The 27,709-nt window shown below is 35.9% G+C and overlaps 1 protein-coding gene across 1 annotated transcript in view; it reads left to right on the top strand.

Annotated features, from left to right (window-relative positions):
• The window catches only part of RpL36A (ribosomal protein L36A), a 73,383-nt gene that overhangs the window by 14,894 nt on the left and 30,780 nt on the right, over positions 1 to 27,709 (top strand). Inside the window, exons 2-3 of the mRNA XM_090406043.1 lie at positions 4,585 to 4,693; positions 20,407 to 20,474. Coding sequence (XP_090262169.1) covers positions 4,585 to 4,693; positions 20,407 to 20,474 — 177 coding nt within the window. The remainder of the gene's footprint in view (positions 1 to 4,584; positions 4,694 to 20,406; positions 20,475 to 27,709) is intronic.

Genomic DNA, 27,709 nt, shown 5'->3' with positions numbered 1-27,709 from the left:
AACTGAAAATTAAATTTAATAGAATTAAAATATATGCAAATAAACAAGCAATTTGAATAGAAAGATATAAATCCCGTGAAACTAAAAGTAGTACATTATAATCGAGGATATCAAATAGGCATTGTAACTAGGGCATCTAAAATACCGGAACATGCAAAACTGTGTTAGGAAAATGCCTATTAATGACAGAAAGTCTACGTTTACAAAGCTTCAGCTATACAAATTACACATTAATCATTTTGTAACTCATAATGTCAGCGTCCATTGTCCAAAAAAATCTCAGATACCTTTTGATTCCGAAGAAAATACATTATGAAAAAATGGTTAACTATAAGAAAAAAATGACTCATCATTGTTTATTTTATCATGCGAAGGTACTTCGTTCTTGTATGACCGTTATAGCTTCAGCTAAAATGAATGTTATAGATCAACGGTAACAGGTAAAAGCGTCTTTGTCAGCAAATAATAACAATTCGACTTACGTTCCACAAACTATCACATTTGTTAAAATACAAATTCAGAAAAAGATGCAATAAGACATTCCCACTAAGGTGTTTTACACAGACCACTTAGCAATACTGAACATATGCTCTTGAAACACTCGACTGGTACTCTCACAACACAACAGACGAGTTGGAACTGAAGTAGAGTAATGATCTTCTGAGTCGTAGATGCAAAATGTGGGGGTGGGAGGAATGGTGCCTATGACATTCTGGGAGGTCGCCTTCACATGCCTAGCTAGAAAAGAGCAATAAAGCAAAAAGGGAACCACTCGGCAGCCTAGCCCTCCGGTACCGTCGCCCCATAATCAGGACTTTGCGGTTAAATTTTTCGCGGCACGTTGGTTGGGAAGCACTGCTCTAGAGGTCTTAGATAATAATAATAATCACCCTTAGATCATTCATCTCCAACTCTGAGATACCTCCACCACTCCTGTACTCAGCATCTCATCTTTGCTTCCCAAATTTTAAAACCTTACACTTGTACACCTTATCATACATTAAACAGCCCCCCCACACACATACACACTTGCCCATTCGGACAGTTCAAGTCCTCTTGCAAGGCTATATCTGCTCTACTTCTCATACCACTCCCTTATGCATCATCTGCAAACAATTATATCACAATTTAAGCCCCTTCTAATGCCATTTACATACAAATTAAAAATAATGTCCCTGAAACAGACTCCTGGGACACCAACAGTTTCCTCTTCTGGGATATCATCCCCCCCCTCCTCCCATTCACAACCTACAGATACCTATCATAGCAAATCCCAATCCACTGCACTAATCTACCATTCAACCCCATCTTTACCCATTTAACTATAAGCTTATTGGGTGGCAATCTATCAAAAGCTTTTTCAAAATCTAAATATATTATATATGCATCCCTGATTTGTCTCTGAACCCTCTCCAACAACACATCCTTCTGAAAATCGAGTGACCAAATGGAATCATCATAACCTCCCTACTTCTCCATGTAAGTGTTCTCTGTATCACCAAGCACAAGTCAAAAGGGCCAAATGCCACAAACTTATCTCCTGCCCAAATGGCAGTTGCTCCTTTTGGTCATTTGCCAAGGCCATTGAGTACAACTTTTGCCCACTGAGGGTTCCACCACTCTCACATCTGGATAGTACTGTAGTTACCTCATCTGAAGAAAAGGCCAACTTACTGCTCTTCTAATTTCTGCATTAAAGACTGAGGCTTAGTTCCCACCACTACCAAGAATGGCTCTCTCATGTCACCCATAGTCTTCCGACAAAAAGAAATCCAAAGAATCCTAAATAACCTGAACACAAGGCATCTGACCCTGATGGTATCCCACCTCTTGTGCTAAAAAATTGTGCCCAAGAACTATCACCTTCAAACTATCCTATTCAGCTGGTATCTACTCTTCAACATGGAAACAGATCCATATCCAACCCATCACAACAAAGAAAGGTGATAAAAGTCAACCAGTGAACTACCATCCAGTGGCTCTAACTTCTGTTCTCTCTCTCTCTCTAAAGCTGTGGAGAAGGTCATCAACAACCAACTCTGGAACCACCTAGAATCATACCAACTAATCAGTGACCAGCAGTATGGATTCTGTCATTGGGCAGAATTTGGATTCCTTTGGTCTTCTTGGCTAATTTCTGTATTTTGTCTTCACCATGCTGGTCATCCTTATCGTCGTACTCTGTACTGTTGATGAACTTGGTCTTCACGTTTCTATTTGTGTGTGTGTGTACGTACATACACTAACCACTCAGCCAACCAAGCCAGCCTGGTTGGACGAGTGGTTAGTGTATTTTGTTGGAAGTTTATTTTCCACTTGGTTAGACTATAATAACTTTAGTTTAATCTTTTATCCAAGTGTAAGCAAACAAGGTTTGCGCCTGAAGTATTTTCAGGACTGAGGCAACTCGTAAAGGTGGACCAAGCTCTCATCACTCCTTGTTCTCAGTATCTCCCATAATGCAAAGCACATCTCTGCACAGACATGTATAATGCTATGCATTAAGGCAAGGGCCACTACCCAGGCCGGTTTCGACCTTTATTTAGGTCTCATCAGTGGGATGAGACCTCAATAAAGCTTGGTCGACCTTTACTACGAGTTGCCTCAGTCCTGAAGATACTATAGGCACAAACTTTGTTTGCTTACACTTGGATAAAGGATTAAACTAAATTTATTATGGTCAGTGTATCCGCTCTCCAGCCAAGAGGCTGAGGGTTTGAATCCCACTTAGGCATGGATGTTTGTGATTGCCTTCTCTAAATATAGACTGGGTCACCATGGGAGCAGTAGACCCAAAACCTGCAATAGGAGAGGCCTTCACCCTGCAGTGGGCAGAAAAATAGACTGTTAATTTAAATATATGTATAATTTTTTTTCTTTTAAGGTTACACAGTGATCAGCATTCATATTTAGGGACACAAAACACACGTATTGAAATGATTATTTTACTTGTTATTTATAAAATAACAATTGACGTTTTGACCCCTGTATTGAGATCATCATCAGAAAAATACATCTGTATATGAAAACAAGCTACATGCTCTTACACTCTACAAAGGTAAATTGAATCTACTGTTAATTTAGCTTTTACTTAGCCTGACCTCTACTGGTAAAAAAAAAAAAAAAAAAAACCACCTTAAACCCTGCTAAAGTCCTCATGTACTAAGATTTTCTTCTGGACTTGTACAGTTGAGGTTGCTATTGAATGTTAAAAAAAAAAAAAAATAAGTCGTCTTGTATTGAGATTTTTCTTTGGCATGTTCTGGTTGCTATAATGGTTGTAAATGGGTTCTCCACATTCTTGGAATGGTTAGACCGTCATTTTTGTTCAGGTTAGGATTGTGTTTGAGCATTTCACGTGCTTCTTTAAATTTCCTCTCAGCCAGGTTTTGTTGCAGTGTAGGGACTTGGTACCTTTCCAATAAATTCTGTGTATGTCTGGATTCCAAAATGGAGGTATTTAATGTGTCGTTTGTGTTTGTCCTTCCTAATTGGGATGGTTCGCCCTGTTTCCCATATGTATGGTAGGTTACAGTTACATGTGCATTGTATTTTGTAAACCCCTGGATGGACTAGGTGTGGAAGAGGATATTTGGAAGAACCGAGTAGGTGTCTTAATTTTGTCAGGGGGTTTGAAGGTGGTTTTAATGCTGTATTTGTGTAGTGTTCTGTCTATTTTTTCCGAAATACCTCTAACGTAAAGTATGGTAATGGCATTCTTGAAATCTTTTTTGTTTTTAGTGGAGGATCTTGTAAATAGCTTTTTTACTGTATCCATGTTACATAAATGTATGGTTGATGCTCATATTCCTGGTTTAGATCTTGCTCATTTGAACAGATGGTTTGAGCTCTGTGCTTAAGGGTGTTTATGGCATCTAGTTTTTGTGTTTGGGTGGTGGTAAGAATTTTTGCGTATGCACTGGCCTGTGTGTGTAGGTTTGCAGTGGACACAGGAGAGAGAGAGCCTGAGTGAAGACTTGTGTCTAGGAAAGAAGAGAGGGTTTTTTTTTTTTTCCAATTTCAATAGTGAATTAGATACATTTGTGTTGTTTGTGTGAAATTTAAAGAAGCATGCAAAATGCTCAAACACAATCCTAACCTGAACAAGAATGCAGAGGACCTATTTGCAACCATTAAAACAACCAGTACAAGCCAACGAAAAATCTCAATACGAAAAGACTTTTTTTTTTTTTTTTTTTTTTTTTTTTTTTTTTTTTTTTTTTTTTTTTTTTGCCACTGACTCCAGTTGCCTGATCACTCTTCCCAGTTTTCTGGTTGTTGGTTATAGACATTGTATGATATTACCAGAATTAGTATTGTTTAACACCAGGTTTTAGTCTGTCTCCTTATAGTTAAAATATCAATTTTGCTTGTTCTCCTCTCATTGAGATAGCTTGCAGATTCTTATAAACTGTTCTCTTACATTCACTGACCTCTATATCACAAACATATTTTGCCTTTAAAGCTTGTATCGCCACACCATATAGGCTGCAATGCATTGCTTGACATAACATGCAATGAAAAATTATGATTTTAAATTGATTTTTGTTAATTTGACAATGCTTTTTTCTTTCTGTTCCACAGGTTAACGTACCAAAAAATAGGCGCACCTTTTGTAAAGGAAAGTGCAAAAAACATACTGTTCACAAAGTGACACAGTATAAAAAGGGAAAGGATTCTCTTTATGCTCAGGGTAAGAAAAAATGTTTAATACAACAGATACTTAACATTTTTTTAGAATGCAGCATTTAAAAAAAATCAAAATAGAAGTTATGAAATGCATTTGAATACATACATACATCCATATTATGCTATCCAGAAGGATATTCTGTTTATAAGATGTCCTCCCACAAACTCATGCTCACTTGTTTACACATGGCAAAATTGTGTTAGGTTTTGTTTTAATTAAATATTTGCATTAAAACATGTATTGACTGCAACTGTTTTTTAATTGAAAACAGTTCACATCTGAGAGCTGCTCAACTTTTATTCGCTTTAAAACTTTCTTAAATGTTATTCTTTTCAATATGAAATTCAATTTTATCCTGCTCAAGACTAAATAGTGATCACTTCCAATTTCAAATCCTCTGTACACTCTGGTGTCCTGCAACAGGAAGAAAACATCACTATCAACAATAACATAGTCAATGAGACTTTTCTTATTCCTAGCCTCTTCTCTCCATGTGAATTTGTGCACATTTTAATGTTGGAACATGGTGTTAGTAATAACCAGTCCATGTCCTGAGCAGAAATCCAACAGATATTTGCCATTATTATTAGCTTTGTTCTTTTCACCAAATTTTCCCAAAATATTTTTGTATGTCTCACAATCATTTCCTACTCTGCTATTTAGATCCCCCAACAAGGACCAACTTTTCCTTTTTCATTGTGTCAGTTGCTTTTTCTAAAGCGTCAAAAAATTCCTCCACTTCTACCTGAGTAGAACCTTCTGTGGGACCATAGGCACAAATCAGTCTCATTGTCCAGTTCCCCATTCTCATATTTGCCCACATTACTCTACTTGAGACTGACTGCCATTCAAGAAGATTAGCCTCGTATTTTGTGTTGAATACTATGGCTACTCCTTCTTTTCCTTGATTGTCATTGCCTGAATATAACATTTTGTATTCATTGCTCAGAAAGATCTCACCAGTTTTGGTCTTTTTTGTTTCAGTCACTCCTATTATGTCGATCTGGTACTTATCTAATTCCTCAGCTAGCTCCATTTCTTTGCCATTCAGGCTTCTTAGTACCGTTGATAGTACCGATCTTTAACTCTGGTGATGTTGAGTTGGGGTTTGTTTTCAGATTTGTTCCAGTAGCTGACTTTTCGCTGTTCACCCTGGTTCCCTGGCGAAAACAACGGGGGCCTTGTTTAACCGGGCGACGCCCCAGCCGGCATGAAATTTTCACCACCATCTTCATCATTTACTCCTTTATTCATATCTTTTAAATTTAAATTAATGGAGCTGCAGTACTCTTAAAAGATGAGAATAAATCATGAATGCAGTATGTATGTTTGAGGAGAAATTGAAGATGCACCCTCTGTCCAAAAAGAAACTGAACTTTTGATAGAAAATAACACACAGGCCAACTATAATTATTCAAATCATTTATCTCAGTCAATATACTCTCCCTCAGCTTCGATACAGCGTTTGGCATGGTCAATTAATTCGTTAAATGAGTTTTTTTTATATCGGTTTATGGGATACTGTTGAGGGTCGTGGTTACTACCACTTGAACATTTTCAGTGGTGTCATATCGCTTTCCTTTCAGTGGCAAATGAAGTCAGGGGAAGAGAAAGAAGTCACAGGGTGAAAAATCATGTGAATACAGCAAGTGAGTAACATACAAACTTGATTTTTGCTCAGAAACCCTCACAATGTTCGAACGATGAGATGGTGAATTTTTGTGCAAAAGTGGTGAGCTGCCTGATTCACGATATTCATGCCGTATGCGGTGAATTCTCGCTATCAATCACTTCAAAACTTCGAGATAAAACTTGCCATTGACCGTTTGGCCAAGCAGAACAAATTCTTTGTGGATAATGCCCTTGGAATCGTAGAAACAAATCAGCATTGTCTTTATTTTTGACTTCTCCAAGCGACTTTGTTTTTGGATCTGGTGGTCTCCACTCAGCACTCTGGCGTTTCGTTTCGGGCTCATACTCAAAACGTCACGTTTCATCACCAGTAACGATCGTTTCAAGGAAGTTTGAGTCCTTACGAGGAGGTCCTTGCAGTGTTCAATTTGATAAATTTTTTTGGTCGTCTGTCAACTTGTGGGGAACAAATTGCAAATTCAATTTATGAAGGCCTAAACTCTTGGTCAAAATGTTGTCTACAGTTGATTTTGGAATCCTTAATTCATCTTAAATCAATCTCATGGACGATTTTGGGTTTTCTTTGATGAAACCACGCACTTTTTGGATGTTAACTTTGCTCAGTCCAGTTTTTGGCTGGCTTGGCTTGGCTTTACGTCACGCTCAAGCGTCTCACGAACACTTTGAAATCAGTTAAACAACTTGTAAACTTGAGTACGGGATAAGCATTCATCACTGTATGCTGTTTGAAGCATTTGATGCGTTTCGGTAAAACTTTTACCAAGTTTAACACAAAAGTCAGTCGCAGTTCTCTGTTTGAATCACATTTTCTGACCGTTCGTCAAACATGCTGTCACTCTTGGCACTATAGCTTGGCTTCTAACGAAACATGTCATAAACAGTTGACACAACACTAATGAAGGTTTCCCCTTTCTACAACAAAAGATACGACATGTGGCGCCACTAGTTTCTTCTATTTTTGAAAAGCTCTGTTTCTTTTTGGAAAGAGGGTATATTTATGTGAATAAGAGAGATTAGAGAGAGTTTGGGTGTGTTAGGATTGCAGCACACTTATGGATTGTGGATGTAGCTATGAGATAAGCAGAGTTGATGCTATGGCTGTATTCTTGAGTGGTAATGGTATGATAACAGGCAAAAGTGGCAATGAGTTAGCAATATTGATTGGTAAGACAGAGTGCATAGATAACAAGTTAGTGGTAGTAAGTGGTGTTAGATGCTGGCAGCCAGTTAGGTGGTGAGTGGTATGACGGCAGATATGCAGGGTAATAAATGGCAGTAAAATACTAATTCGAGATATGAAAGTGGATTTGGTAAAGATGAGGCAAGAGATTAAACATATGAGAAATGAACTGGGAAGAATTATATATTTGCGAAAGAGTGAAAGAGCAGGAAAGTAAGGTATGCAAGTTTGTGAATGGAGAGGCGAGTGGAGAGAAGGAACACAGTGGACAGAGAAATGGGGGGGTCAGGGGGACCGGGACACTGCATGCAAAGTGTAGGTAATGGCTTCAGGAGTTGGTTTGAATGCACAAGAAAGGATTAAGACAGTCAAGGATGTGGGGGTGACATTTAGGTCTGCAGAGGGGTATAATATCAATGATGATAGACAGGAATGGATGGGAGAGTGTAGAAGAATCATGTCTGAGAAGTGGAGTTAGTGGGACCTGTTATAGAAACAGAAGTGATCTAGTGTGTATGTTTATAAATACTAGAAGTATTTGAAACAAAGGGAATGAAATTTTAGTGTTTGATAGTGGTGAATAGTTTAGTGATTCTGACAGCAATATAGATGCTGGGATATGTATAAGCTTTTATGAAGATAGACAAAACAAGGAGTGTTATTGCTGATGGCAAAAGAGGCCTTCTAAGGTGCGATGCAAGGTGCAAATACTGATAGGAGAAGCTAGTGGTTTTGAAGCAGTATGGTGTGGAGTTGCACAGGATGAAATCGTTAGTAGGGTGTTGCTATACATCGGATAACATTGAAGGCAGTAAGAAGGAAATGTTTTGACAATTATCAGGCTAATAAGTAAAGAGTGATCATTATGGGCGATTTCAATTATGATAATATAGACTGGTATAAGAGGCAACATCAGAACCCAAAGAGAATGAAATTGAGTTTTTAAGGGATAACTACCTTAAGCAGTACTTAACAGATGCCACATGTGGATCGATAGTCTTGGATTTCATTATTTTCTCTTCAGAAGATGTAAATGAAGTGTCACATCATCCTTCAGTTATTGAAAATCACATGAAGTGAGCACTTGGATGGTGGCCATCCATATCAGGACATTTGTGAGATAGAGTGGAACTATTAGACAAGTGATTATGGCAAACTCAGAAGGAAGCTTGCAGCGATATCATGGAATGAGGAATTGTATGGGAAAGAAATCAGTGCTGCTTGGTCTCTACTCAGGAAGTATCTGGCAGAAGCAATGACTGAGTGTATTCCAAAGGTCAGAAGATTAAATAAGGTAGGTGTAAAATGGATGACTGAAGAGGTGAAACATGTAATTTGGAAGAAAAAGGCATTGTGAAGGTGGCACAAGATGAGTGGAGATGATCAATTACATGAATATGAAGAGCAAGCAAGGAAGGTACCTCACTTAGTAATGGTAGCAAAAGTGCAGTAAGAGCAACAGTTAGCAAATGAGGTTAAAAGAAATCAAAGAGTTCTTTCGATATGTGTCCAGTTAAAAGTATGATTATGGAGGACCATGTTGGTTTGTCAGTTTGGTCAGTGATAATGGAAGAATGAGAAACACTAAGGAGAATATAGTAGAGGTTAAATAAGCACTTCATTAAAGTATTCTATCCTTGTGATTGTGACATAATGCAGAATTTGAAAGCACTGAGAATTGGGGGGGGGGGCATTAGTGAGTGAGCAGGAGGTATATGAGGAATTCAGTGAACTTGATGTCAACAAGGCCATGGGACTTGATGATAATCACTGTGTGTCTTGAGGAAATGTTCCATGCAGTTAACAACACCTTTAACATATATTTTTGACATGAGTCTTAGATTAGATCAAGTCCCAAGGAATGGAAAGATAACAATTGCTTTGCTTCATTGAATTCTATGCCAATCTGCTTCACTGGAGTTGTGGTCAAAGTGTTGGAGAAGCTAGTGAGGACAAGCATTTAGAACTGGGTTGACAGCACCAGAATTCTCTTTAATGAATAGTATTGGTTTGCCAGAAAAAATCATGTTTTAGCAATCTGCTTACTTATAAGGTGACGAATATATTAGACAAGGACATGCATGTACAGTAGCTTATTTAGATTTTGCAAAGGCTTTCAATAGATTGCCAAAGACAAACTGGTAATTAGTGTGTTTGATTGGAGATTGTGGCTTTAATAGATATCAGCAGGTTGTGTATAGGGAAGTGTTATCTCAGAAGAGGAAAGCCACTGGTGGTGTGTCCCATGGATCTGTTTATAGTAACTGTATATCACCATTGAAGTCCTTTCAAATGTCATTTATATAGTAATTAAACAACAACAGTGTGAAAGGGCTTCAGTGGTGATATACAGCTGTTTGCAGATAATGCAAAGTTGGGGAGAGTTATGAGAAGTAGAGTGGATGTTGTAGCTTTACATCATCATCATTATCATCAAATTCCTGCTACGTACCCTCAAGGGGTGTACAGGATATGATAGTACTACATGAAAAAATTACATCATTACTAACTTCCTATCTACAATTTTCCTCCAAATCAGTCTGTTACTTGTCAAGACTCTACAATTTTCTATCTACAATTTTCCTCCAAATCAGTCTGTTACTTGTCAAGACTCCAACATTATCAGATCTTATATTTCTATCGTCTGAGAAATATAAGATCCGATATTTCTTTATCTGATAAATCTGGGGTGTTTTCCTGCCGACCTGGCAGAGAGCACTTGTTTTGCTAATCTTTTTTCTCCCATTCTATATAAGTGACCATACCACCTGAGATAAGCTCTGCTAACGCATTCCTGGATGCTGACAATGTCAAGTTCTTTCCTAATATCCTCGTTTTTAATATGATATTGCCATTGATGCCATCTGTTCATGCCTCTAATCTTTCTCAGGACTCTTATATCTGTGGTCTCTAGTCTTTGGTCAAGTGTTTTACTTCTGACCCAGCTCTCAGATCCATAAGTTAAAACTGGTTTGAACACCGTCTTGTATACAGCTAATTTATTGTTCCGACTAATTTCTCTCTTTCCATATGAATTTATTCAATTGACTTCCCACCATACCAACTTTGCTGATTCTGTTGTCTATTTCAATATTGAATTTACCATCTTCACTAAAAATTGTGCCTAAGTAGCTGAAATGTTTTACTTGTTCCACAGATTCTCCATTCACAACACAGTTGACATTTTCAATGATTCTGCTTTTTTCATTGTCTTTGTTTTTTTATTGCTGACTTTCATACCATATCTATTACAACAGTTATTCAATTTAGTCAGAGAATCTTGCAGACTTGTAGCAGATTTATTTAGAAGTATAACATCATCCGCATAAAGCAAAGAGCTCACATTAACATCTCCAATTTTGATATCATGTTTAATACCACTTTCCTTCATAATGTGATCCATATAGATAACGAATAACAGAGGGGATAATGTACATCCTTGTATGACACCAAATTTAACATTAAACCATCTTCTTGTACTTCCTTCAATTCTAACTGCTGACTTACAATTCAAATAAAGACTAAGCATTGCTTGGCATCCTTGTATGACACCAAATTTAACATTAAACCATCTTCTTGTACTTCCTTCAATTCTAACTGCTGACTTACAATTCAAATAAAGACTAAGCATTGCTTGATATAATGCCCCATCGACACCATATAACTGCAGCGTATTGAATAGCTTCTCTCTTGACACCTTGTCATATGCCTTTTCCAAATCGACAAAACTTAAATACAGATCGTTGTTTTATTCCCATGCTTTGTCGACTATTTGTCGTAAAGTGAAGATCTGATCCTGACAGCCTCTATTTGGCCTGAATCCAGCTTGTTCTTCACCCAGCTTTTCTTCCACAATTCTTCTCAATTGTTTCTCAAGTATACTTGCATAGATCTTGCCAGGAACACTTAGTAGGGAAATACCTCTGTAATTCTCACATTCAGTTTTATTTCCCTTTTTATATGTGAGTACTATGAGAACTCTACTCCAATCATCGGGAATTCGTCCCTCCGTCCAGGCTTTCTGAACTATGCAGGAAATTACAGTGGCTGTAAGACTTTTATACCACCATACTTCAGCATTTCTGGTTGAATATCATCTACTCCTGCTGCCTTTCCACATTTTAAGCCTTTGATGGCTTTTTCTACTTCAAGTATGGATATGTATTTCTGACTGCATGCCTGGTCAGTGTTTTTTACCACTGTGCCGTCATCACTGCTTGTATCATTTAGCAGTTTTTCAAAGTAATTACTCCATACTTCAAGGATATCTTGTTCTTCCGTTTTCATGTCACCTTTATCATCTCTAACTCCTTTTACAGCACTCTTTCCTCCATTCCTAAGCTTCAACAACCTCCAGAATATTTTGCCACCTTCTTGATATTTATTTTCTGTATTCTTGCCAAAGTCCTCCCGTGACATGTTTAGCTAGTTTTACACAGTGTTTAGCATTCTTGCATTTGTCTCTGTATTCTCTAAGAGCACAAGCTGACTTATTTTCCATGAACTTTTATATGCTTTCTTCTTTTCCTTCACTGCTTCTTTAACTTCCTGTGTCCACCATGGAGTTCTAATTTTTCTATCCTTGCAGACAACTTCACCACATGCCTCTCTAGCTGAGTCAATCAGGGCTTTCTTCAAGGCTAGCCACTGAATCTGCAAGGTTTGATTCCTGTTCTCAAACTCTTTCATTTTTTCTTCAATAATCTTTGTGTATTTTACACTTCACATCTGAGAGCTGCTCAACTTTTATTCGCTTTAAAACTTTCTTACATGTTATTCTTTTCAATATGAAATACAATTTTATCCTGCTCAAGACTAAATAGTGATCACTTCCAATTTCAAATCCTCTGTACACTCTGGTGTCGTGCACCAGGGAGAAAACATCACTATCAACAATAACATAGTCAATGAGACTTTTCTTATTCTTTGCCTCTTCTCTCCATGTGAATTTGTGCACATTTTCGTTGGAACATAGTAATAACCAGTCCATGTTCTGAGTAGAAATCCAACAGATATTTGCCATTATTATTAGCTTTGCTCTTTTCTCCAAATTTTCCCAAAATATTTTTGTATGTCTCACAATCATTTCCTACTCTGCTATTTAGATCCCCAACAAGGACCAGCTTTTCATTTTTCATTGTGTCAGTTGCTAAAGCCTCAAAAAATTCCTCCACTTCTACCTTAGTAGAACCTTCTGTCGGACCATAGGCACAAATAAGTCTCATTGTCCAGTTCCCCATTCTCATATTTGCCCACATTACTCTACTTGAGACTGCCTGCCATTCAAGAAGATTAGCCTTATATTTTGTGTTGAATACTATGGCTACTCCTTCTTTTCCTTGATTGTCATTGGCTGAATATAACATGTTGTATTTATTGCTCAGAAAGATCTCACCAGTTTTTGTCTGTTTTGTTTCAGTCACCCCTATTATGTCGATCTGGTACTTATCTAATTCTTCAGCTAGCTGCATTTCTTTACCATTCAGGCTTCTTAGTACTGTTGATAGTACCGATCTTTAACTCTGGTGATGTTGAGTTAAGGTGTGCTTTCAGATTTGTTACAGTAGCTGACTTTTCGCTGTTCGCCCTGGTTCCCTTGCAAAAACAACGGGGCCTTGTTTAACCGGACGATGCCCCATCCCGAAATGAAATTTTGTCATGTTGTACCATCATTTTCTATGTTGGTTTAATTAAGCAATAAGAATACAATTTGGTGAGCTAAATTCCAAATTGCCAGCCCATCCTCGTTCGTTCAGTATCCAGGTAGATACCCAACAGGGTGCACCACGAGAAGGTGAGGATTGAACATTAGGTCAGAAGCCCTGCCCGGTTCTCCTCATTCCTTTAAAGGCTATGTGGAGGTCTCCTCTCAGTTATACAGCTTTGACCCTTAACCACCCCTGTAGCTTTACAAAGTAACCTAAATAAACTTTGATTGAGCGAGTTTGTGGAGTGTCAGTTTAATGTTACAAATTGTAAGGTTTTAAAATTTTGGGAAGTAGAGTGCAGGGGTTGTTGGGATATTTTAAAGATGAAGGATTTCAGAGTAATTTCGTAGGCATTTTGCTAAAATTGTGAGGACAAAATAGCAGATTATGGGAATGATGCGGAAAATGCTGACATGAAGTAAGGATGTTTTGATTCCATTGTATGAGTAGAGTATCTTTAGATGGAGAACGAGAGGCTGTCCCTGGAATCTGTATAAGGTGGGATTAAGGATTAGATTTTTTGAATGGAGAGTGGAGTTGATTGGAATGCATTGTCCGAGAGTGTGGACAGCGAATGCATTTAAGTTGGATACACTGAGTTGTACATACGATGAACTCCCACGATGAGTCTCTTAACTCCATGGAGGTCTGTTGATAATAAATTTGGTACTAAATTATACACTACCAAATTTAATTTAGGAAAAATACTATAAAACTTGTATATGTTTTTAGTACTAGAACATAAAGCTATATATATGATCGCTACATAAAATTAAGGTAAAAAACCTTAATTTTTTTTATCATCGTCATTAATTTTCTGATATGTATCCTCAAAGGGTGTTCAAGCTACCGTGATAGTACTGCATGATTAAGTTTACATTATTATTATTATTAATCTACTATCCACAGTTTTATTCCATATTTATTCCGATATGCTCCTTTTCTTTTATTTCTAAACGTCTCGATGTTTTGTGAGCACTCCAATATTGTCATATCTAACATTTCATGCTTCTAAATCAATTCTGACTGAATCAATCCTCATTGACCTTGGTCTTCCTGTGGGTCTGTTTCGTGCCATCTTCGCATCAAACACTTGCTTTGCCAACCTGTCCCATACTATTTAAGTGGCACAGATTAGCTCTGATTACACTGTTTTAAATTCTCACAATTTGAAGCTCCTTTCTGAAATCTTCATTTTTAATATGATTCTGCCTTTGATGCCAACTGTTCACTCATACTTTTTCTCAGAACCTCATATCTGTGGTTTTTAATTCTTAAAATTAAGTCTTTAATTTTTATAATTTTTATTTTAATAAAAATAACTAACACTGGGTTTATATGTTGTAATAATAATTATTTTATAAAACCTACCAGTTTTGCCACTTAAGCTAGTGGCTTCATCTGGGTTAGGATGAACACACAAATATACAAATGTTAAATCTGAATCATTACATAACTAAAAGCACTGAATGTGTAGAAACCATTACACAAAAATTACAAGTAAAACAGAAACATGTGGAGCATGGAAGCTGGCAATGGTCAGTCATTGTTCAGGTGTGCCCAGGAAAAGGTTTGTAGAAAAATTAAAGTCCGATGTGTTTAAAGATCTGAAAAGTGCCTTGTGTGAGTAGATTACCGTCGTAGCCTCGTTGCAAGTGCTAACGTTGTCTTCTATGTACAGCATGTAGCTCTTGACCCATTCAATGCTGTGGTGAGTGTGGGAGAAATGAATGCCAGACCTTAAGCTGTCTTGTCTGTTATTGACGTCTCCGATATGCTCCTTTTGTTTTATTTCTAAACTTCTCGATGTTTGCCCTGTGTAATTAAGGCCACAAGAACATGGAATATTGTAAACTCCAGAATGTTTATTGAAAGGGTTGTGGTCCTTCTGTGAACTTAACAGATTTCGTACCACCATAATGGATTTGAAGGCCACTCTGATGTAATGGGATTTCAGGAGATTTGCGATTTTTAGGAAAAGTTTGCCATTAAAAGGTATGGAAACCGAGGCTCTGCAATGAATGTCATGGATCTGTTGTGGAGAGGGATTAGAGATTCTTTGTGCCATTTTTTTAAGATATCCATTGCTGATCAGTAGTTGCACAGAATGCAATTCTTCTGTTAGTATTCCTTCATCTCTTATAATGGACATTACTCTGTTCTTCAGTGTATGTACAATACCTGGTTTTTGTGAAATATGGTGTAATGAGGAGAAATGTAGATAACAACCAGTATGAGTTGGCTTACAGTACATACCAAGAGAAATGCCTGTCTGCTTTTTTCTTAATTAGAACTTCTTGAAAAGATAATTTTCCTTCATTTTCAAGTTCTAAAGTTTTTTTGATTTTATGGTGGAAGGAGTTAGATGCCAGAAAATGGTGTAACTCAGCCACACCATATTATGAATATGTCTACATATCTCCACTACAGTGATGATGGTTTAGGATTTGTAGATAACAAGACATCTTTTTCGAAGTTTTCTGTGAATAAGTCCACACATGGAGGAGATAGAGAACTTCCCATTGCAAGGTCTGAAAGTTGTTTGTAGATTTTCCTATTCCATTGGGAAAAAACTGAGTTTAGACATTGTTTAAATAGTTGAAAGATGTCCTTAGGGAACAGATTATCTAAAAGTACCATAACTTTGTCTACAGCAACATTTGTGAATAATGATACAATATCCAGACTAGCTAGAATGTCCATTGGTGAGATAGAAATTTCTCTTAGTTTTTCTACAAAGTGTTTTCATGTAGGCATCCCTGTGCTTCTTTAGAAAATTAGCAGGATGTTTAGATAACAAATAAGTAGATGAGCTAATACCATCTATGATCATTCAAAGAGGAATGTTAGTCTTGTATACTTTGGGCATTCCATATAAACATGGAGTTAAGGAATGCGTGGATTTCAGTCTTTCTCTAAGATCCGTAGACCATGTAGTCATGTTGTGTAAAAGGTTATTGGATTCTTCATTGTTTGTCCAAGTAGGGTAATCTAATGGAGTGTAAGTAGAGGTGTCAGAAAGTATAATTGAAATTTTGGACATATAATCACTTGTATTCAAGATCACAGTTTAATTGCCTTTATCAGCCTTAATCGCTGTAATATCTTTATTCTTCTTTAAATTTGAAAATGCTATTTTTTTCTAAAGAACTGATATTCTTTTTAGGTGGATGAGATGAGAATCACAATCTTTAATGTAATGTCATTTGCAACAGGTTGAGGTAAAAAATAAAAGAGGTTCTTTTCTATGTTGCAAATAATATCTATTTTAGGATCCTTTCCTTTAGAGTTACATGCCTATCAGCATTCATTTCAGACAAATTATGGAGACTACAACCATGTTAGAAATAATTACTTTAATTTCCCGACATTTCGACCTTCATATTAATTTCATTATCTGGAGTATTAAATTCCAATGACGGAGAAATTATATCAGGGAATGTTGTCCACTTCCATGTTGGTTGACTACTGTTGGATACTCACCAGAGATGATCCTAAGCAGCTATACAAGAATTAGGCAAAGCAAGGTGGGACATAGTAGTGGACATTTACTGGTATATATGATAAGTAGATATTCCTACACCCTGATAACTTAAAAATGTGAAAATTTCAGTTATGATGTAACAAGAGAAGAATTAAAACCCCTGTATAGATAACTAAGTAAGCAAGCAAGCAAGCTTGTTCCTAAACAGATATCGTTAAGAGCCTTTGAAAGTAACGAATACAAAAAAAATTAAAAGAAAGAAAAATATGTTTGCATCCAAGTGAAAAATATAGCTGAAATTGTTTGTTGAACTAAAAAAAAAAAAAAAAAAAAAAAGGAAGGGAATTTTATTACAGTTGTGATATGATAAAATAAGGTTAAGTAAAGCAAAGAAGATTAGTCAGAGGATTTTGTATGTGAGAGGCTAGTTTTCACACTTGAAATAAGAGATTAAAGATTCGAGTTAATTCTTAGAAAATTTTGGATAGGGGATTAATTTAGTATAGATGATATAGAGGTTAGCTTAAACAAGAACCAAAGCTCAAGGTCATAATTCCCAAATTGAGACTTCGTCATGTGTCAGTTGCGTGCACACGGACCGCATGATGTTTTGGCAGAAAAACGGCACTCTAATTGGTCAGTGAAATCGACTCCAGTAATGGGGGAAGAAAAGAAATTGAAGAAGCTACCGGTATGGGTCATTGTATAAAAGGGTTAGGAACCCCCTACGAGGCTTTTTTCCTCAGAGTTTTTCTTCACGAGTCTTCGTATAGGTCTCATGCGGTTTTCCTGAGTGACGGGTTAGGAGTTTTCTCCGTCCGACACAGTAAGGAAATAAAGTGTGCGGGATTTCGATTCCATGTTCCTATTGTAAGAAATGAGGGATTCCGTTTAGTTAAAAGGAGAGAAGATAATGTCAGTGTGGTTCATCGTCCAGTGATCGTAACGAGAGAAAGAAAATCCTATAAAGGAGTCGGTGCCCACGTGGTGAATTTCACAGCCATAGAATAGATGATCTTTGTATGTCCTTGATTGAAGAATGTAAGGTAAAGATTGTGAAATCCCATCTTAGTGCCAAAAGAATTTAGGAGTGATAAGTTATAGAAGAGTTCGTCCTAGGAAGGTAAAATATCAGAAAAAGGTAGAGACTAGTGTAGAAGACCCAAGTCAAAAGGCACTGTTAAATCTCGTGTCAATTCAAATCATATGTAACCATTGTTCAATTACTGAACAGTTGAAAGGATTAATGAGGATTATACTAGGACTTTAGTACATGTCAAACTAGAATAAAAATGAGCTTGTTATTATTAATTAATACATAATTCATGTGCCTAGAGATTTATGCATGTACATTGTATTTTAATTAAGAGAGTTTTAAAGGTCAAAAGTGTGTATCAGCTCAGCGAAAGGATAAATTTAATCCATATTGTCTTAGTGAGAAAATTAGAGTAACTGATTATATATATGTCCTAGAAAATACAGAATTATAGCGTGATCAAACCAGTAAGGGGTTAGACAAAGAATCAACTAGTTCTAGAATTATACATGCTTATATGTATAGAATCTGTTATGGCGATATGATCACAATTCTCATGTAGGATCTTAACCTAATAATTGTGTTTAGCTAGTGAAAATTTGAATTATATATTCTTAGTATTGAATTGAGTTTTATTTGATAAAGAATGAATTGTACCATGTTTAAGAGTTCAATAAACTTTTGTTCATCGAAAATACGGTTGTCTGAGATTGCCGATCAATGCACCACTTGTAACAACATACGAACCTAATCACGCAGGGGGTGGGTGGGATTAAGGTATGAGATAAAGGTCACGACTGCATATTAGTTTCACACTGAGACATATTTTGGTAATTGCTCCTTGTTTTTGAATTTTATATCTTAAACTAAATGTCCTGAAAGGCACAGTATAAAATAAATATTTAGGGACACTAAAGGGAGAAAAAGCTTGAATATTTGTATTTGGGTGATATCTTGTATATATAAGATTTGGACAAAGACAAGTAGAGTTTCACATGTAAGGATAGTTGAAAGCCTAATAATCATAAATTGGGACACAATCATTGGGGATCTCTCACAAACTTTTGTGAGAGATCTCCAATTTTGCATTTTCATTGTCATATTCATATTCAGCACCTCAATCTATCAGAAATGACTAAATTAATCTGGTGGGGGTGTGACTTGTAAAATTTTGTTCAGTGTCATTAGTTCCAGAAACACTCCCATATCATCCTTTCATGGGAGTGATAACAACCTAGTCACCTTGAATGCCTCAGTTTTTTTTTTTTTTTTTCTTGCAAAAAAAAACTTGGTACTCTTCTTAAGTTGGATAATGTTTAGCCTAATGGTGAAGATTAGATCTTGTTTCTTACATTTCCTAACATAACCAAATAATTTTCCCCTCATCTTCACTTTTCCAAAAATCTTAGCATTCTTTTTTGTTCAAAACATTGCTTTTTTTTTTTTTTTATCTGCTGACTGCACAAATACATCCGATCTTGGAATACTATTGTGTTTTTGATGGTGCACTTTCAAAATTCATGATGCTGATTGATTCCTCTCTATGAACTCTCTAGCTATTATGTTACGAATGGTCAGTTTCTGAATTAGGTCTATTCTTCAGATATTTCCAGCCATTGCTCAGCAGAACTAGTATTCATGTCTCCAGTTGTTAAATCTGCAGTAATGATACAAGAATTAACCGTTCAATTATCCTTTTATATACTGGTGTCCAAAAATTAAGGATGAACACTATTTCTTAAAATCACAACTGCAAATCGAGATGAATCAACTCAAGAGAATATGTATAACAATGATTTTGACTAGAAAGTGGGTACACATTTAAATTATTGAATTTGTGTACATAGGGGTCACGTAGCACTGAATAGGATAAAAGGCATAGGGCTGCACTAAATGAATTGTGTTTGAAAGAAGTTCTTTTCATGAAGGAATAAAGTTGAAACTTGGATGTTTTGTAATGTCTTAAAGACATCATCTTGATTTCATGCGGGGAAAGAATTATTGGAAAACTTTGAAGAAGGCTGTAGAATTACTGATATTGCCAGAGAGTTTAGAATCTCACATAGGATTGTATCCAGGCCCTGGGCAGCATTTCAAACCAATTAAATTTGTTACAGATGTTTGCTAAGAAGTTGACCTTTGCTCTACCATGGAGCATGAAGACAGATTTTTGGTTATGACAGCAAAACATAGTTGACATACTACAACAGGTCAGCTTGCAAATCATCTCCAAATCAAACACAGATACGTGGATATCCCGACAAACTGTGGCAAAACATCTGCAACAAGTAGGCCTATACCCAAAGGCATGTAGCTTGCATTCCTTTATTCACAGTTCATCGTTGAGCACGTTTTCAGTGATGTTCTATCCATAAAAATTGGACAAGAAATCAATGGGCTAATGTACTGTTTACAGATGAATCGTTTTAGTCTTTCCCCCAAATGTAGATGACAATTGATCTGGTGTGAAAGTGGGTACTGCTTGTTATTGTGAGAATGTTCTTGAAAGGGATAGATACAGCAGTTATTATCAAAGCAAATTACATTTCGTTAATATTTTTTTTAAAAAAAAACAAGATATTTTCCACTGATACCTAGAAATGTTTTAGCATGCATTTATTTTTAATGTATTTTTCTCACATTTTTCCATTTCAGGCAAAAGGAGATATGATAGGAAACAGCAAGGATATGGAGGACAGACAAAGCCTATATTTAGAAAGAAGGTAACTATATATTTTCAATATAAATATTTTTACCTAAATAATTGTGCATTGCAGTTGCAATGATTGTTTTGTGGTACTGATGTTCATATAGTCTTGGAATATGCAGTGCTGTTGCTTATTGATACAAATATTCAAAGGTCTTTTGCAGAGTTTTTTTTTTTTTTTTCACTAAGTGCTTTTTATTGATTTCTGTTATCATTAATATTTATTTGGATTGCCACCACCTGGAACTTGCAGCTCTGAGAAATGAGTAATAGTAAGAACAACAGTCTTGGCTTTATAAAAAATTATGGTTATTTAAAAAAACAGCAAATGAAAAATTAGTAGATAAGCTGCCTTTGTAATGCTTCAAGTTAAAGTTACTGTTTATAGCATATTGGTAACGTGTTAGAAATAGAAGATTTTGTATAACATCATCATCATCATCAAATTCCTGCCATGTACCCTCAAGGGGTGTACAGGATATGATGGTACTACATGAAAAAAAATTACATCATTACTAACTTCCTATCTACAATTTTCCTCCAAATCAGCCTGTTACTTGTCAAGACTCCAACATTATCAGATCTTATATTTCTATCATCTAAGGCACTTTGTACCATATCAATCCACCTATATCTTGGTCTTCCTCTGGGTTGTTTTGCTGCCAACCTGGCAGAGAACACTTGTTTTGCTAATCTTTCCTCGCCAATTCTATTTAAGTGACCATACCACCTGAGATTAGCTCTGCTAATGCATTCCTGGATGCTGACAATGTCAAGTTCTTTCCTAATATCCTCGTTTTTAATATGATATTGCCATTGATGCCATCTGTTCACACCTATAATCTTTCTCAGGACTCTCATATCTGTGGTCTCTAGTCTTTGGTCAAGTGTTTTACTTCTGACCCAGCTCTCAGATCCATAAGTTAAAACTGGTTTGAACACTGTCTTGTATACAGTTTTCCGATTTAGTGTTCCGACTAATTTCTCTCTTATTCCATATGAATTTATTCAATTGGCTTCCTACCATACCAGCTTTGCTGATTCTGTTGTCTATTTCTATATTTAATTTACCATCTTCAGTAAAAATCGTGCCTAAGTAGCTGAAATGTTTTACTTGTTCCACAGGTTCTCCATTCACAACACAGTTGACATTTTCAATGATTCTGCTTATTTTCATTGTCTTTGTCTTTTTACTGCTGACCTTCATACCATATCTATTACAACAGCTATTCAATTTAGTCAGAGAATCTTGCAGACTTGTAGTGGATTTATTTAGAAGTATAACATCATCCGCATAAAGCAAAGAGCTGACATTAACATCTCCAATTTTGATATCATGTTTAATACCACTTTCCTTCATAATGTGATCCATATAGATAACGAATAACAGAGGGGATAATGTACATCCTTGTATGACACCAAATTTAACATTAAACCATCTTCTTGTACTTCCTTCAATTCTAACTGCTGACTTACAATTCAAATAAAGACTAAGCATTGCTTGGCATCCTTGTATGACACCAAATTTAACATTAAACCATCTTCTTGTACTTCCTTCAATTCTAACTGCTGACTTACAATTCAAATAAAGACTAAGCATTGCTTGATATAATGCCCCATCGACACCATATAACTGCAGCGTATTGAATAGCTTCTCTCTTGACACCTTGTCATATGCCTTTTCCAAATCGACAAAACTTAAATACTGATCATTGTTTTATTTCCATGCTTTATCGACTGTTTGTCGTAAAGTGAAAATCTGATCCTGACAGCCTCTATTTGGCCTGAATCCAGCTTGTTCTTCACCAAGCTTTTCTTCCACAATTCTTCTCAACCGTTTCTCAAGTATACTTGCATAGATCTTGCCAGGAACACTCAGTAGGGAAATACCTCTTTAATTCTCACATTCAGTTTTATTTCCCTTTTTATATATGGGTACTATGAGAGCTCTACTCCAATCATCGGGAATTCGTCCCTCTGTCCAGGCTTTCTGAACAATGCAGTGCAGCCACTGTAAGACTTTTATACCACCATACTTCAGCATTTCTGGTCGAATATCATCTACTCCTGCTGCCTTACAACATTTCAAGCCTTTGATGGCTTTTTCTATTTCAAGTATGGATATGCATTCCTGACTGCATGCCTGGCCAGTGTTTTTTACCACTGTGCTGTCATCACTGCTTGTTTCATTTAGCAGTTTTTCAAAGTAATTGCTCCATACTTCAAGGATATCTTTTTCTACCGTTTTCATGCCACCTTTATCATCTCTAACTCCTTTTACAGCACTCTTTCCTCCATTCCTAAGCTTCTTCAACAACCTCCATAATATTTTGCCACCTTCTTGATATTTATTTTCTATATTCTTGCCAAAGTCCTCCCATGACTTAGCTAGTTTTACACAGTGTTTAGCATTTGTCTCTGTGTTCTCTAAGAGCACAAGCTGACTTATTTGACAGAAACTTTTGATATGCTTTCTTCTTTTCCTTCACTGCCTCTTTAACTTCCTGTGTCTACCAGGGAGTTCTAATTTTTTTATCTTTAAAGACAACCTCACCACATGCCTCTCTGGCAGAATCAATCAATGTTTTCTTCAGAGTTTGCCACTGAATCTCCAAGGTTTGATTCCTGTTCTCAAACTCGTTCATTTTTTCATTTTTGTATAACATTGTCTTTTAAATTTAATTCATTGTCACTAGACTTAATTGCAGGAGATAGTCATTAACAAAAATACATATTAATTTCCTGGTAGTTTTCTTAAGGGTTTACAGAATATGATAGAACTGTATATCCTCGATTTAACAGGTGAAATTTCTGTTTGGTGTTTTCAGGCATTGTTCTCCGGAAAGTTATATGTAAAGAATATTTGTATCAAATATTCCGTATGTTGTATAATTAGTTAAGGTGTAGCAATTTTTGGCTTAAAAATACTGAGAGAACTCAAACTGGAAGTAGCTTGCCAGTTGGGACTACTTCTGTATTTTCTCCTTTGTCATCATCATCATCATCAAATTCCTGCCATGTACCCTCAAGGGGTGTACAGGATATGACAGTACTACATGAAAAAATTACATAATTACTAACTTCCTATCTACAATTTTCCTCCATATCAGTCTGTTACTTGTCAAGACTCCAACATTATCAGATCTTATATTTCTATCGTCTAAGGCACTTCGTACCGTATCAATCCACCTATATCTTGGTCTTCCTCTGGGTCGTTTTCCTGCCAACCTGGCAGAGAACACTTGTTTTGCTAATCTTTCCTCTCCCATTCTATTTAAGTGACCATACCATCTGAGATTAGCTCTGCTAACGCATTCCTGGATGCTGACAATGTCAAGTTCTTTCCTAATATCCTCATTTTTAATATGATATTGCCATTGATGCCATCTGTTCACGCCTCTAATCTTTCTCAGGACTCTCATATCTGCGGTCTCTAGTCTTTGGTCAAGTGTTTTACTTCTGACCCAGCTCTCAGATCCATAAGTTAAAATTGGTTTGAACACAGTCTTGTATACAGCTAATTTAGTGTTCCGACTAATTTCTTTCTTATTCCATATGAATTTATTCAATTGACTTCCCACGATACCAGCTTTGCTGATTCTGTTGTCTATTTCTATATTTAGTTTACCATCTTCAGAAAAAATTGTGCCTAAGTAGCTGAAATGTTTTACTTGTTCCACAGGTTCTCCATTCACAACACAGTTGACATTTTCAATGATTCTGCCTATTTTCATTGTCTTTGTCTTTTTATTGCTGACCTTCATACCATATCTATTACAACAGCTATTCAATTTAGTCAAAGAATCTTGCAGACTTGTAGCGGATTTATTTAGAAGTATAACATCATCCGCATAAAGCAAAGAGCTGACATTAACATCTCCAATTTTGATATCAGGTTTAATACCACATTCCTTCATAATGTGATCCATATAGATAATGAATAACAGAGGGGATAATGTACATCCTTGTCTCACACCAGATTTAACATTAAACCATCTTCCTGTACTTCCTTCAATTCTAACTGCTGACTCACAACTCAAATAAAGACTAAGTATTGCTTGATATAATGCCCCATTGACACCATATAACTGCAGCGTATTGAATAGCTTCTCTCTTGGCACCTTGTCATATGCCTTTTCCAAATCGACAAAACTTAAATACTTAGTATATGTCAATATGTCAATGTACAGCTGCCACTTGAGTTGTATAGTGAATTTGTATGCATATGTAAATGTCATTAGCTTGGGCTGTATCACAAGTTTTTAAAAATTATTCCATGATGAATAAAAAAAAAGAAAATAGTTGATGAAAATAAAAATTGGAATTAACTGGTTAATTGAAATCTGGAGTACCAATCGTGTGGTGGCGAAGAAGCAGATGAAGTAACTATTCTGCAATAAATGGCATGTAATATGTGTTTGTACTACTATGTGTAGTATGAATTTTGCATATAAAGAATTATGCTTTTACAAACTATCAGACTGCGGTTTTTATGGTTCCCCCCCATCAGTCTATTAAATCGATACTATAGTGTACTATACCAGTAAGTTTACATTATTACTAGTTTCTTGTCAAATATTTCATTCAGTGTATTTTTGATTGTCAATATTCTCAGGTCTTGGTTTAAACCAGGTTTTTTCTTATTATTCTAGATATGTTTCTAGATAACCTTTCATTTTCCCATATGGTGACCTTAAACTCATGTTTAAGGTTTAATGGAGTAAAAATAGCACTGGCAAAGGACTATGTGGGGCACTCGATGGTGGCCTAACTTGTAAACTGGGATCTCAAGGTATTAGTGTCACAATTTTGGGAAGTTTAATGGAACCAAATTATGCTGCTTTCTGAAAACAGCTGCAGATTCTAAAAATAGTTTATCTTTCCAATGGGAAAAAATTCATTATGCATAGCAGATGTTATCAGAATTTCATTTGGTACATACAAAGTGACCAGAAAGAACTGTTTTATTATTCACTGGAACAATGCTAGTTGTTGCTGTTACGTTCTCTGTCATATACCAGGTCTATAGTTAGATTTTGGATTAAAGCTGCAGATTCTAAAATTAGTTCATCTTTCCAATGGGAAAAAATTCATTATGCATAGCAGATGTTATCAGAATTTCATTTGGTACATACAAAGTGACCAGAAAGAACTGTTGTATTGTTCACTGGAACAATGCTAGTTGTTGCTGTTACGTTTTGTGGCATATACCAGGTCTATAGTTGTTAAATTTTTGATAAAAACTGCAGATCCTAAAAATAGTTTATCTTTCCAATGGGAAAAAATTCATTATGCATAGCAGATGTTATCAGAATTTCATTTGGTACATACAAAGTGACCAGAAAGAACTGTTGTATTGTTCACTGGAACGATGCCAGTTGTTGCTGTTATGTTCTGTGGCATGTATCATATACCAGGTGTAAAGTTGTTAGATTTTTGATAAAAGTAGACCAGACTTGATGTAGGATTAAGCCTTGATTTACATGTGGGAATCTGGAACATTTCAGAGGCTTATTTAAGTCTAAACGAAGCTACTGTCATCAATCACACGCGCATCTTTTATCTAAAAGACAAAGAGGGGAAAGATATATCTGTTATATCTTTCTCTTTTATATTATATCCCTATTATATCTTTTCCTATTATATCGTGTACATCTATTATTTAAAAGACAATAAAGAGGGAAAGATAAGTACAGTAATACCCTGTTTTATGGTGACCAGTGCTCATTTATATGATACTGCATTCACTCATATGTTACTTTTAGTGGCATGATGCTCTCATAAATCAACTGATACAGTTATTATGAACTATTTATGTCACTGTTAATTGCATTTGTTTTGTTTTGCAGTGAATTATAAACTTTCATAACTACCACTTTGTTTTATTGTTGTTTATTAATGGCAGAAAAAATTTAAAATAAGGGTAATGCTGCTTCTGAAGAAAAGAAGACTCCTAAACCTATTATATTGTATACTAAGGTTAAAATGATTAAATTTAGTGAGAATCCTGTATCCAGCATTCCAATAGCCTGCAGGCTAAACTTACTGTAACAATAATGGTTATAGACAAAAGATAAGTAGTGAAGTAAAAAGTTCTACGCTAGTTAATACTACAGTTATCCAAAAATTATATATATATATATAATTTTTGATTCATGGGAGTGTCGTGTCGCTAAAAGCAACATACGAGTGAATGCAGTTTCATATAAATGGACACTGGTCGTAATTAAAGGACATTGTAAGGCAGGGTATTACTATACTGCCTATATATGCCAATTTTAATATTACATGACACCTAACTACTATCAGGAAGGTCACGCTCATTATATATTCATAACATTGCAAATAACTAGGGAATGATGTGAAAGATTATTTATCTAATGATGGCATAAATAATGCATCTATAGAAGTGCTTATCCCACAAATAATTATATTACTCTTTTTTCCATAGCTTAGTAGAATGAAATAAATAGAATTTTTAATATTTTTTATATATATATATATATCATCATCATCATCATCAAATTCCTACCATGTACCCTCAAGGGGTGTACAGGATATGATAGTACTACATGAAAAAAAATCACATCATTACTAACTTCCTATTTACAATTTTCCTCCAAATCAGTCTGTTACTTGTCAAGACTCCAACATTATCACATCTTATATTTCTATCGTCTAAGGCACTTTGTACTGTATCAATCGACCTATATCTTGGTCTTCCTCTGGGGTCGCTTTGCTGCCAACCTGGAAGAGAATAATCTTTCTATTCTCTTCCAGGTTGGCAGCAAAACGACCGAAATGGGCAAAGAAAGCTAATCTTACTTCGCCCATTCTGTTTAAGTGACCATATCACCCGAGATTAGCTCTGCTAACGCATTCCTGGATGTTGACAATATCAAGTTCTTTCTTAATATCCTCGTTTTTAATATGATATTGCCATTGATGCCATCTGTTTACACTTCTAATCTTTCTTGGGGCTCATATCTGCGGTCTCTAGTCTTTGGTCAAGTGTTTTACTTCTGACCCATCTCTCCATAAGTTAAAACTGGTTTGAACGCTGTCTTGTATACAGCTAATTTAGTGTTCCGACTAATTTCTCTCTTTCCATATGAATTTATTCAATTGATTTCCCACCATACCAGCTTTGCTGATTCTGTTGTCTATTTCTATATCGAATTTACCATCTTCACTAAAAATCGTGTCTAAGTAGCTGAAATGTTTTACTTGTTCCACAGGTTCTCCATTCAC

The sequence above is a fragment of the Typopeltis vanoorti genome, chromosome 16 (assembly GCF_054136105.1).
Source record: "Typopeltis vanoorti isolate ZY-2024b chromosome 16, IOZ_Tvanoo_1.0, whole genome shotgun sequence".
Lineage (NCBI taxonomy): Eukaryota > Metazoa > Arthropoda > Arachnida > Uropygi > Thelyphonidae > Typopeltis > Typopeltis vanoorti.
Note: the sequence above shows the minus strand (reverse complement) of the source record. Positions and strands in the feature narration are given on the sequence as shown.